At 45.2% G+C, this 13,686-nt stretch overlaps 1 protein-coding gene across 5 annotated transcripts in view; it reads right to left on the bottom strand.

Annotated features, from left to right (window-relative positions):
- Positions 1–13,686, bottom strand: part of LOC126465767 (UNC93-like protein) — a 364,481-nt gene that overhangs the window by 44,021 nt on the left and 306,774 nt on the right. For all 5 annotated transcript variants that reach the window (XM_050096333.1, XM_050096334.1, XM_050096331.1 and 2 more), the window contains 2 exons: positions 12,544–12,830; positions 3,255–3,453 (listed from right to left, as the gene is read on the bottom strand). In XM_050096333.1, coding sequence (XP_049952290.1) covers positions 3,255–3,453; positions 12,544–12,830 — 486 coding nt within the window. The remainder of the gene's footprint in view (positions 1–3,254; positions 3,454–12,543; positions 12,831–13,686) is intronic.

The raw sequence follows: 13,686 nt of genomic DNA, 5'->3' as shown, positions 1-13,686 counted from the left end.
AATTCTTCTTCACTTTCACTGAGGATAGCAATGTCCATGCGGATATTACCATTGACATCCTTCCATACTGAATTTTAATCCCTCCCTTGAACCTTTTCTCTTAAATTTCTGTCATTCCTTCTTCGATGCAGGGGGAAAAGTTTAACCCACCCCTTGTTTCGTTCTTGGTCTTCCAGTCTTATTGTTAGCTCTTCATTCTTATATATATTGTATACTACCCATCTTCCTCTATAGTTTACCTCTATTTTTCTCAGCATGTCTAACATCTTGTACCATTTTACATTGTCGAACGCTTTACCCAGGTCGACAAATTCTATGATCCAGTCTTGATTTTTCTTTAGTCTCGCATCCATTATCAAGATGCGGACTGTTGGGTGGATGAGGAAGAACAGTCGAATGAAGTTTTATGAACATACCCTTGTGAGGTCTTGCGTCGTCATGGAGAAGGAGAAATTTGTTTGCATGTCTGTGGCGACGAACAACATGAAGTCCTTTCTTCAATCTCCTGACGGTGGCACAATACACTTCAGAGTTGGTCATTGCACCATGAGAGAGGAGATCAAACAGAATAACCCCTTAGAGTCCCAAAAGACCATTCGCCAGGGTTTTGTGACTCTTCGGTCATCTCCAATGAGAGTATCCGCACGTTCCAACATTGCAGCAGTCACAGCTGTATGCGGCTGGCCGACACTCTATGAAAGACTTCTCGCCGAACGACTTACCGTGGTTTTGTTCACTGCCAGGTCTCCATAGACATTCCGGAAGCAGCTATGATTACATGCGACGCTCTCGATTTTCTCCAAAAGAGACTTAGTGACAGCACTCTGCTTCCAACGCACCTCCATTCAGACACCATTTTGAAAGCTATTTATATAGCTGCCAACTATCGGAACTTCATGAAACTATAGGGGCTGAAGCGGGAATATTCCACGATATTGCGTAACAAATTCCGCATTTTTTCAGCCGAAATGGGTCAAGAAAAGTGTGTTGAATTAACTGTTGAACGCCCCTCTTACGTCTCTGGAACTGCAACAAACTGTCAATCTGTCTGAAATTGAATAGCATGATCCCTTCTAAGGTCTTGTTGAAATCTAGCTACAGAACTTTTCAGGCGTTAGCTATATGGGTGAGCTTGAGCCAACATGAAATATGCGCGTCCTGCTGGGCTACCTTACAGTATTTGAACTATTCTGGCAGTTTATTTGCAAAGAACAAAATTAAAACGATACAAGACACAATGTAATGGTACATGTAGTGCTCTTAAAATGGCTCAGTTATTTTCATCTTTCACTGTTTTATCAATAAGTACATAAGCCGTGGTCTTCCACAAATTTCTAGCTGTGATCAAACAGAGAAAGCATCCCCCTGCTCGGAAACACTCATAAAGCTGTACTGATGAGTAGTTGTAAGTATGTACAATTAGGAGACCGTCTTTAGCAATGACAATAGCGACAAATCTAACCTCATTGAAGAGATGAGTGGGAGCTTAACACACAGCACAACTGTGTAACCAAAGTCACTGTAATCCTGGATTGTTCTTGGAAAGGAAGGGACAAAAGAGGCATGTGTGTCACACTAGTTTGTTGTAAGAACTACAGGTAGTGATGCAGAGACTTGTAATCAAGCTGCGGGCCTTCACCAGGGAAGACGAATGGAATATTCCAGAATTTGAAACACGAACAGCTGATAGCATGAGTTTCTTAGAAGTAGATACCTTAGGGGTTGCGAAGCAACTCAAATCGCTCGATACGGGCCAGTCTTCAGGTCCAGATTGTATACCGATTAGGTTCCTTTCAGATTACGCTGATACAATAGCTCCCTACTTAGCAATCATATACAACCGCTCGCTCACCGATAGATCTGTACCTACAGATTGGAAAATTGCGCAGGTCGCACCAGTGTTTAAGAAGCGTACTAGAAGTAATCCATCGAACTACAGACCTATATCATTGACGTCGGTTTTGAGCATATACTGTATTCAAACATTATGAATCACCTCGAAGGGAACGATCTATTGATACGTAATCAGCATGGTTTCAGAAAACATCATTCTTGTGCAACGCAGCTAGCTCTTTATTCGCACGAAGTAATGACCGCTATCGACAGAGGATCTGGAGTTGATTCCATATTTCTAGATTTCCGGAAAGCTTTTGACACCGTTCTTCACAAGCGACTTCTAATCAAGCTGCGGGCCTATGGGGTATCGTCTCAGTTGTGATACTAGATTCGTGATTTCCTGTCAGGAAGGTCGCAGGTCGTAGTAATAGACGGCAAATCATCGAGTAAAACTGAAGTGATATCAGGTGTTCCCCAGGGAAGCGTCCTGGGACCTCTGCTGTTCCTGATCTATATACATGACCTAGGTGGCAATCTGAGCAGTTCTCTTAGGTTGTTCGCAGATGATGCTGTAATTTACCGTCTAGTAAGGTCATCCGAAGACCAGTATCAGTTGCAAAGCGATTTAGAAAAGATTGCTGTATGGTGTCGCAGGTGGTAGTTGACGCTAAATAACGAAAAGTGGGAGGTGATCCACATGAGTTCCAAAAGAAATCCGTTGGAATTCGGTTACTCGATAGATAGTACAATTCTCAAGGCTGTCAATTCAACTAAGTACCTGGGTGTTAAAATTACGAACAACTTCAGTTGGAAAGATCACATAGATAATATTGTGGGGAAGGCGAGCCAAAGGTTGCGTTTCATTGGCAGGACACTTAGAAGATGCAACAAGTCCACTAAAGAGACAGCTTACACTACACTCGTTCGTCCTCTGTTAGAATATTGCTGCGCGGTGTGGGATCCTTACCAGGTGGAATTGACCAAGGACATCGAAAGGGTGCAAAAAAGGGCAGCTCGTTTTTTATTATCACGTAATAGGGGAGAGAGTGTGGCAGATATGATACGCGAGTTGGGATGGAAGTCATTAAAGCAAAGACGTTTTTCGTCGCGGCGAGGTCTATTTACGAAATTTCAGTCACCAACTTTCTCTTCCGAATGCGAAAATAATTTGTTGGGCCCAACCTACATAGGCAGGAATGATCATCAAAATAAAATAAGAGAAATCAGAGCTCGAACAGAAAGATTTAGGTGTTCGTTTTTCCCGCGCGCTGTTCGGGAGTTGAATGGTAGAGAGATAGTATGATTTTGGTTCGATGAACCCTCTGCCAGGCACTTAAATGTGAATTACAGAGTAATCATGTAGATGTAGATGTAGATGTAGATGTAGATGTAGATGTAGACGCCTGCTTGGTGTGTACCTGTGGAGCTGGTGCAGACCCCCAGCGACGAACAGCACGGCGCAGGCGATGCAGGCCACCAGCACCCCGTAGAGCGTGATCAGCTGCCTGGTCGAGGGCGGTCGGAAGTTGGGGTTGGCGGCGGCGCCGCGGTCGGAGGGACAGAAGTCGGCGCCGCACAGCTCGCCAGGGACCGTCTCCGTGCCTCCCGCCGTGAGGACTGCGACATTAGCACAGGGGAAGGCGCTTTAGGTAGAACACTAATTCTGACAAGTAATGATACAATAACAGCTAACTGATGTTAAATACAGAGTGCATCAAAAAAATGAATACACACTTTGAACTGTCATAGACAATTTATTTCCCCTTCTAAAAGGTTAAATATCTGAGAGAAAGTAATGTTATGTTTCTTCAACAGGTGGCAGCAGTGGCAAGGAAGTAACTGCAACATGGCGGACGTGCGTATGAGCTTTGAAGTGCGGAAGCAGATAATTAAGTGGTACTGGAAGTTTGAGAATGTAGCTGAGGTTCGAAGACAGTGGAGAAGTGAGTATGGTACAGAACCACCTTCGAGGTTAACAATTACACGTCTACGAGACAAATTCGAAATTCATGCAACAGTGTGTGACGTGCGTAAAGGTCGATCAGGGCGATCTCGTACAGCTACAAGTGATGATTCCACAACTGCGGTCTTGGAACTGTTTCAGTGTTCGCCTCAAAAATCTTCAAGGCAAGTGGCACGTGAGAGTAATGTAAGTGCTAGTAGTGTGCTACGCATTCTGAAGAAAGGCAAGTTTCGTGTGTACATTCCAAGGCTGGTGCAACAGCTAAGTGACGACGATCCAGATCGAAGGTTAGAATTTTGTGAATAGGTTCAGGAGATGGTGAGATGTGAACCGAGATTTATGGGTAGCATAATATGGTCGAATGAAGGGCAATTCAAACTCAATGGAACTGTCAATAGGCACAATTGTGTGTACTGGGCTGAAGATAATCCTCACATTACAGTTGAAAAGGCTGTGAATTTGCCTGGTGTAAATATGTGGTGTGGTTTGTCTGCAAGGGGGCTCATTGGGCCTTTCCACTTTGAAGGTACTGTTACTGGAGAAACGTACCTAACAATGCTTGCTGACTACATATTCCCTGCCATTCGTGCATTATACGGTAATGATGAGTTTTATTTCCAACAAGATGGCGCCCCGCCGAACTATCGTAGGGACATACGAGCATACCTGGATCGCAATGTGCCTGATCAGTGGATAGGACGCAGAGGACCAATCGAGTTTCCTGCATGCTCTCCAGACCTCACACCGCAATATTTTCTTCTTATGGGGCACAGTAAAAAATGAGGTGTACAAACGTAAACCACGTAACCTGGACACACTTTGAAATGAGATTCAGGTGCTGCGCGCAGAAATCTCATTGGACATTTTGGTATGATGTACAGAATCAGTGGTGACTCGTACTCAGAAATGTATTGATGCTGAAGGCCACGAGTTTGAACATTAATCACATTTGCAAAGTACATTTATTTTTCCAATTGGACTTAAAGCTTTCCATTTCCAGAAATTCAACATTGTAGAACGGGAAATAAATTTTCTATGATGCTTCAAAGTGTGTATACATTTTTTGACGCACCCTGTGAATACTCTCTCTCTTATATATATACTCTCTCCACGTCCGAACACGCCTCTGAAGGCCCAACGATACCGATCGACCGCCGTTTCATCCTCAGTCAAATGTGTCACTGGACGTGGATATGGAGGGGCATGGAGTCAGAAAACTGCTCTTCCGGCCGTTGTCAGTTTTCGTGACCGCGGCCGCTATATCTCAGTCAAGAAGCTACTCAATTATCCTCATGAGAGCTGATTTCATCCCACTTGCCAACAGCGGTCGGCGGACCAGCACGGTCACCCATACAAGTTCCAACCAAGCCCGACTGCACTTAACTTCGGTGATCTGACGGGGACTGGTGTTATCACAGTGGCAAGACCGCTGGCAGTGTTAACTACAAGGTACACTCTTTGGCATAAGCCATGGCCGGCGGCCAGCCGCTGCAGAGCCTGATTCCGCGCCAATTGCTGGTTGGAACAAATAACCTGGCAACACTGATATGTATTCCAAGTCCGGCCATCTGAACCATCTGGCAGCATTGTATGCTGCGGCTCTTCCTGGAGGAAGTCTTGCCTCCATTTCAAAGGAGTTTGTTCCAGCTGTGGTTGTAGTCTAGTGACGCTGGATTGGTGGCTCTGTATGTTCGGTCAGAGGGTTAAGTGTATCCTGTAATAAAAGAAACTGAGTGAACAGGCGTCATGGGGTGTCCGCCCCGAACAAATGCAACAAACGATAGCTAACAAAATCAGACGAAAAACTGTGATAAAATGCCTGAGATCTCGCGATCTTTTATCTATCTTTTAGAGCGCCTTTCGTCTAAACATTGAAGTCATGAATGAAATGAGAGTAGTGCTAAAATTTATTTCACTTTCTGATACACCTTAATGATAGTTTCACCCAATAATAGTAAACGATTGATTGGCGGACTGTCTGCCTCTGAACGCCACCCACGCCACTGTATATAGGACCCATTTACTAACTCCCGGCAGCGGTTGCCATGGCGACTTTTAAGTTCCCTCGCCCCTTGTCGAAGGCGCCTGCTATCGCTGATCTCATTGGGTGATCTCAATGGCTTCGATTCACTTCTTTCCGAGTTTCCCCGCAGTCCATGATTCACTGCCTTACAATGCTGGGCTCCAAACGTACATTCTCAGAAAGTAGAAAGTTCTTCCCCAAATTAAGGTCTATGTTTGATACTGGTGGACTTATCTTTGCCGGGAGTGATCTTTTTGCCAGCGCTGGTCTGCTTTTCGTGTCCTCCTTGTCCCGTCCGTCGTGGGTTATTTTGCTTCCAAGTTCACAGTACGTAGAAACCAACAGAAAGTCATCGAGTAAAACCTAAGTGACATCTGGCGTTGCTCAAGGTAGTGTTATAGGCTTATGGACTATCGGACCAATTGTATAATTGGATTGAAGACTTCCTAGAAAACAAAACGCAGCATTTCATTCTCAATGGAGAGAAGTCTTCCGAAGTAAGAGTGATTTCAGGTGTGCCGCAGGGGAGTGTCGTAGGACCGTTGCTATTCACAATATACATAAATGACCTTGTGGATGACATCGGAAGTTCACTGAGGCTTTTTGCGGATGATACTGTAGTATATCGAAAGGATGTAACAATGGTAAATTGTACTGAAATGCAGGAGGATCTGCAACGAATTGACGCATGGTGCAGGGAATCGCAATTGAATCTCAATGTAGACAAGTGCAGTGTGCTGCCAATACATAGAAAGAAAGATCCTTTATCATATAGCTACAATATAGCAGGTCAGCAACTGGAAGCAGTTAATTCCATAAATTATCTGGGAGTACGCATTAGGAGTGACTTAAAATGGAATGATCATATAAAATCAATCGTCGGTAAAGCAGATGCCAGACAGATTCATTGGAAGAATCCTAAGGAAATGCAATCCGAAAACAAAGGAAGTAGGTTACAGTACACTTGTTCGCCCACTGCTTGAATACTGCTCACCAGTGTGGGATCCGTACCAGATAGAAGGGATGGAGAAGATCCAACGGAGAGCAGCGCGCTTCGTTGTAGGATCATTTAGTAATCCCGAAAGGGTTACGGAAATGATAGATAAACTACAGTGGAAGGCTCTGCTGGAGGGTCGCTCAGTAGCTCGGTACGGGCTCTTGTTGAAGTTTCGAGAACGTAACATCACCGCGGAGTCAAGCAGTATATTGCTCCCTCCGACGTATACCTCGCGAAGAGACCACGAGGATAAAATCAGAGAGATTAGAGCCCACATACAGGCATACCGCCAATCTTTCTTTCCACGAACAATACGAGACTGGAATAGAAGGGACAACCGATGGATGTACTCAAAGTACCCTCCGCCACACAGCGTCAGGTGGCTTGCGGAGTATGGATGTAGATGAAATGCTATACTGTTGTCGAGTGATGCTCCTACAAAAATGTCCATGATCTGCATTTTGCGCTCGACAGCAAAGGAGGCATATGACTGATCCTAAAATGACGATTTTTCTATTACACTAATATGGCAAAAGACTACTTCTATAGTATGTGATCCAATTAAAATACCTTAGTACATTGTTTAATGTTTTTATTAATGCTTTATATCTCACATATTTTCCTTTTAGAGGCGGTTCTTCATGCAATTATTTCGTCAAGCCACAGTAGGTAACGGTGGTGCAATGTGTTTCACTGTTGTCGTTTGATACGATAAAGTGTGTGAATACTTTGCAGCACATGATTTACAGCAAGGAGGCACACTGCACATTTTGAGATTTCATGGAGAACTTAACACTAATAGAAAGTGATTTTTCAGGTATTCAGTTAGATTTAAACCAACAAAACTGTCCATATTCTAAGTTACTCTGAGGGGGAGGAAGTTGCTAACGCCAGTGTCAACAATCGTCTACAGATGCTGTGTAACTACTGTTACAGAAATTCGTCACACAGGAAGTATATTAATCAATATCTTTACTTAATAGCTATTCCACTGACATGTGGCTTCTATGTGACGAGCAAACCTGTAAGGTGGCAGAATAAGTGGAGGTAAAGTTTGTACCTTACATAAGAGTTTTATAATTGTAATGGGAAGGTGAATATGACACCTAACTTACTTCGGCAGTAATGAGCAGATTTGCCTACAAGTATGTAATGCAAAAGGGATGACACTCAATCGACAGTATTAACACACTGCTCCTATATAATGCATGTCAATGAGCAGAAGGTGAAAGAAGCAGCGGGAGGAAAGGTTTTGTGTGGAAGCAGGTGCAGACAGAAGCAGAGGCCGCACCATGAGAGGCACTACGAAAACCTCTTAGGGGGCGTCCCGCGGCTTAGAGTCAGCGACTGGACAGGAGACGCAAACTGGAGAGCAAGTAACAGGCCACCAGAAGTAGGAAACAAAGAAGTTTTAGAAGACTGTGTTTCGGAATTCCAAATGGATACGAACAAAACCAGTGACGCAGTTGATCACGTGAACAGACATGTGATGTATGCATGGAACTTTTAGGCGTCTGGAGCGGGCACAAAACGTCCGACTGGCGGTCCTATTGGTCGAAAAAAGCTGTGACGTGGAGAACGAAAGAACCCACGTGGGGAGACAGTTCGGCTACGAGAAAGACAAGAGCGAAATTTTCGATGACTTTTCTCTGAACTGATGTCAAGTGCAGAACAGGGCGCATAACGCTCTGTATGATGCAGAGGAGAAATTTTTGTGAACACTGCATTCACTGCGGCTGACATTCAGCTAGACATCAGCTGTAGCGTCGTTGAGCTCCAACTGTGGGGAAACGAACCAGCCAGTTAGTTAATTGTTCTTGTGAGGGCTGAGAGGGCATTTTAATATGCACGCTGCTCTAGCCATGCAAGTGCATACCGCCATATTCCAAGACTGGGGATGAGTACATGTTTTCTTGCATAACGAGAAACATTCAATCCATACATCGAAGAAGGAATGACAGAAATTTAAAAAAAAAGTTCAAAAGATGGATTAAAATTCAGTCTGAAAGAATGTTAATGATAAGATTCGCTGAGGACATTGCTATCCTCGGTGAAAATGAAGAAGAACTGCAAGATGTGTTGAATGGAATAAAAGTCTAATGAGTACAGAACATGGATTGAGAATAAATCGAAGAAAGACAAAAGTAATGAGGAGTAGCAGAAATCCGAACAGCGAGAAACTTAACATCAAAACTGGTGATACGCAGTAGACGATGTTCAAGAATTCTGCTACTTAGGCTGCAAAATAAACCATGACGTATGGATCAAGGAGAACATAAAAAGCAGACTATTACTGGCGAAAATAGCATTTCTGGACAAGAGAAGTCTGCTCTCGCGGAACATAGACCTTGATATGAGGAAGAACTTTGCGAGACTACGTTTGGAGCACTGCATTCTATGGTAGTGAGACATGGACTGTGGAAAAACCAGAACAGAAGAGAATCGAAGCATTTGACATTTGGTGCTGTAGAAGAATGTTGAAAATTAGGTGGACTGATTAGGTAAGGAATGAGGAGGTTCTCCATAGAATCAGAGAGGAAAAGAACATACGGAAAATACTGACAAGAAGAAGGGAGAGGATGATAGGACATCTGTTAAGACTTCACGCAATTACTTCAGTGGTATTGGAGGGAACTGCAGATAGTAGAAACTGTACAGGATGGCAGAGATTGGAATAAATCCAGCATATAATTGAGAATGTAGCTTGAAGGTGTGAGGCGTAGCGCCGTATAACGATCCTGCCTAGAGGCGGTTAAGTGGGAGATGTCAGAGCTGGATAGTGACAGACGGTGACGCGAGACTGGACGCGCACTAGTTTATGTATCAGCCGATAGAGGACAATACTGAATAGGGGGACTGTGATTTTAGTTTCGATTGTGCCCACTAGAGTGCACTACAGTAATAGAATGTTTTTCATAAACTGTTCTAGTATTTTCATAAAGTGTTATTATTTCTTTTTGTGTATGTAAAATGTTATAAATGTGTTTTAGCAGTATGAATGATGCGTGAGTGTGGTTTAAGGTAAATATGAAGATAATTGTTTAACGAGTTATGTAGTAGGATTTAGTGTGGGAACATTTCGAAGAAGTATGGATATGAACAAAGGGGATTTTTGTGGAATAGATTTGTAAAGTAAGTTTATGGTAAAGGGAAAGTTAATTCAGGTACAAATAGCAATAGTAAATAACTTTATACATAAACAAAACTTCAGCATATTAGATAATTACGTCGGTAAAAAGTGCAGTCGTGAGGTTTACTATTTAGCGATTGGTTATGGATGAAAAGAGCGGACTGACGCTGGATAATGTTGTTTTGCTATTGGCTGTTAAGTAAACTGACCAATGGTAAAGCAATATTCTCTGCCGGTAGAGAAGACTCAGAGAATTCTAGAGAAGAGTGGGAGCCTAGCCATGAAGCAGTTCGGACGTGTGTAGTTCCGATGGAAACGTTAAGTTGCCCGATCTAGCTGTGTTTCATACATGAAAAGTGTGGTAAAGTGACGGCATAATTATTCCGATGGGCGTGTAGAAATTTCGGAATTTTGAAGTGAATTTTGTGACGAGATAAGACATATATTCCGCGTGGCGTATTGAGCAGGTCGGTGGCTAAAAACTGTGACTGCATTTGGTACCGACAGACTTAATATTTGGCGAGCATTATCGACCTAAAACAATCAGTATTTTTGTAGGTATTTCGTTTTCGGGAAATGCAACACGATAAACTTGCTAACGTGAGTGAAAGGGATTGTGAGTGAGTGTGTTAAGAATAGCATGGCCTTGGCAGTGATACTTGTTCACCTAAGAATATATTAATTGAGGACAAAATTTCCAACCTTTCATTTCATATGAAAACTTTCTCCCGAAACGTAGATTAGTGACTTTAATTGCAGCCTGGTTCACGTCGAAGTACAGTAGGTTCCACTCGGCTTTCCTACTGATGATCTGCTGAGACAATGTTCACAGGTAGGTGCAGGTCCGTCGTAAAGGCACGGAAAGAACCGCGCCGCCGCAGGTGCTACTCTGAGATAAAAATGTTGGCACAGAAGAGTAAGTCGTGACAGGCAGCATGAAACCCGCCTCTTAAAAAAAGGTAAATAAATAAAAGAAAGCGTGATAATGTGTCAGTGGAAATAATGGGTAGGAAGGTGTGTCTAGGAATGTGTGGAAATTAAATGGAAGTGCTGTTAAATACACTCCTGGAAATGGAAAAAAGAACACATTGACACCGGTGTGTCAGACCCACCATACTTGCTCCGGACACTGCGAGAGGGCTGTACAAGCAATGATCACACGCACGGCACAGCGGACACACCAGGAACCGCGGTGTTGGCAGTCGAATGGCGCTAGCTGCGCAGCATTTGTGCACCGCCGCCGTCAGTGTCAGCCAGTTTGCCGTGGCATACGGAGCTCCATCGCAGTCTTTAACACGTAGCATGCCGCGACAGCGTGGACGTGAACCGTATGTGCAGTTGACGGACTTTGAGCGAGGGCGTATAGTGGGCATGCGGGAGGCCGGGTGGACGTACCGCCGAATTGCTCAACACGTGGGGCGTGAGGTCTCCACAGTACATCGATGTTGTCGCCAGTGGTCGGCGGAAGGTGCACGTGCCCGTCGACCTGGGACCGGACCGCAGCGACGCACGGATGCACGCCAACACCGTAGGATCCTAAGCAGTGCCGTAGGGGACCGCACCGCCACTTCCCAGCAAATTAGGGACACTGTTGCTCCTGGGGTATCGGCGAGGACCATTCGCAACCGTCTCCATGAAGCTGGGCTACTGTCCCGCACACCGTTAGGCCGTCTTCCGGTCACGCCCCAACATCGTGCAGCCCGCCTCCAGTGGTGTCGCGACAGGCGTGAATGGAGGGACGAATGGAGACGTGTCGTCTTCAGCGATGAGAGTCGCTTCTGCCTTGGTGCCAATGATGGTCGTATGCGTGTTCGGCGCCGTGCAGGTGAGCGCCACAATCAGGACTGCATACGACCGAGGCACACAGGGCCAACACCCGGCATCATGGTGTGGGGAGCGATCTCCTACACTGGCCATACACCACTGGTGATCGTCGAGGGGACACTGAATAGTGCACGGTACATCCAAACCGTCATCGAACCCATCGTTCTACCATTCCTAGACCGGCAAGGGAACTTGCTGTTCCAACAGGACAATGTACGTCCGCATGTATCCCGTGCCACCCAACGTGCTCTAGAAGGTGTAAGTCAACTACCCTGGCCAGCAAGATCTCCGGATCTGTCCCCCATTGAGCATGTTTGGGACTGGATGAAGCGTCGTCTCACGCGGTCTGCACGTCCAGCACGAACGCTGGTCCAACTGAGGCGCCAGGTGGAAATGGCATGGCAAGCCGTTCCACAGGACTACATCCAGCATCTCTACGATCGTCTCCATGGGAGAATAGCAGCCTGCATTGCTGCGAAAGGTGGATATACACTGTACTAGTGCCGACATTGTGCATGTTCTGTTGCCTGTGTCTATGTGCCTGTGGTTCTGTCAGTGTGATCATGTGATGTATCTGACCCCAGGAATGTGTCAATAAAGTTTCCCCTTCCTGGGACAATGAATTCACGGTGTTCTTATTTCAATTTCCAGGAGTGTATAAGTGTTGGTAGATAACTGTGAGTAGAAAAGTTTGATTGGCAAAGTGTGAATAAAAATTAACTGTGAGCAGGAAATAAGTAAGTTGTAAGTAAATTTGATACGTCACGCACTTAAAAACGACAGCACGTTTCCCGAGACAAGGGCGAAGTTGTAGAAGGCGTAGAAGACTGCGAAGAAGCGCAGCTGCGCGTCGTGCGCGGGCCGCGCGGCTAGTTCCGCCCAGCGGCGCGCGCTGGCGCTGAGGTAGGCGCTCTTGGCCGTCCAGAGGGGGCCGCTAGCCAAGCCCATCACAGCGGCCGCGGGCAGCAGCGTCTCGTAGCGCGGCCACAGCTGCAGCGCCACGAACGGCACGTACAGCAACATGCAGCCCGCCACCGTCCACTTGTAGCCCAGGTACCTGCCACACGTCCGAAACAGGCTTCAAATCGTGGCACGTCAGTCTTGATTGACGTGTTTCTAGACGTACCGCAACGTGATGAAATTAGGGCCAACGTCAGATCATTGCCAATGTAACAGCGTAACACGGAGGCAGAATGTTTCACAATCGATTCAGAAATAGGCTACATCTCAACTACCCATTCTAAAACTGTTCAGTATACTTCCTTGGGCATACCGGGTGATCAAAAAGTCAGTATAAATTTGAAAACTGAATAAATCACAGAATAATGTAGATAGAGAGGTACAAATTGACACACGTACTTGGAATGACATGGGGTTTTATTAGAACAAAAAAAAAGTTCAAAAAATGTCCGACAGATGGCGGTTCATATGATCAAAATAGCAATAATTATCATAACAAAGTAAGACAAACCAAAGACGATGTTCTTTATAGGAAATGCTCAATATGTCCAACATCATTCCTCAAAAATAGCTGTAGTCGAGGAATAATGTTGTGAACAGCACTGTAAAGCATGTCCGAACTTATGGTGAGGCACTGGCGTCGGATGTTGTCTTTCAGTATCCCTAGAGATGTCAGTCGATCACGATACACTTGCGACTTCAGGTAGCCCCAAAGCCAATAATCGCACAGACTGAGGTCTCGGGACCTGGGAGGCCAAGCATGACGAAAGCAGCGGCTGAGCACACGATCATCACCAAACGACGCGCGCAAGAGATCTTTCACGCGTCTAGCAATATGGGGTGGAGTGCCATCCTGAATAAACATCGTACGTTCCAGCAAGTGTTTATCAGCCAGGCTGGGGATGATGAGATTCTGTAACATATCGGCGTACCTCTCACCCGTCACGGTAGCA

Source organism: Schistocerca serialis, chromosome 1 (assembly GCF_023864345.2).
Source record: "Schistocerca serialis cubense isolate TAMUIC-IGC-003099 chromosome 1, iqSchSeri2.2, whole genome shotgun sequence".
Lineage (NCBI taxonomy): Eukaryota > Metazoa > Arthropoda > Insecta > Orthoptera > Acrididae > Schistocerca > Schistocerca serialis.
The sequence above is the reverse complement of the archived record's forward strand: the minus strand, read 5'-3'. Positions and strand labels throughout refer to the sequence as shown.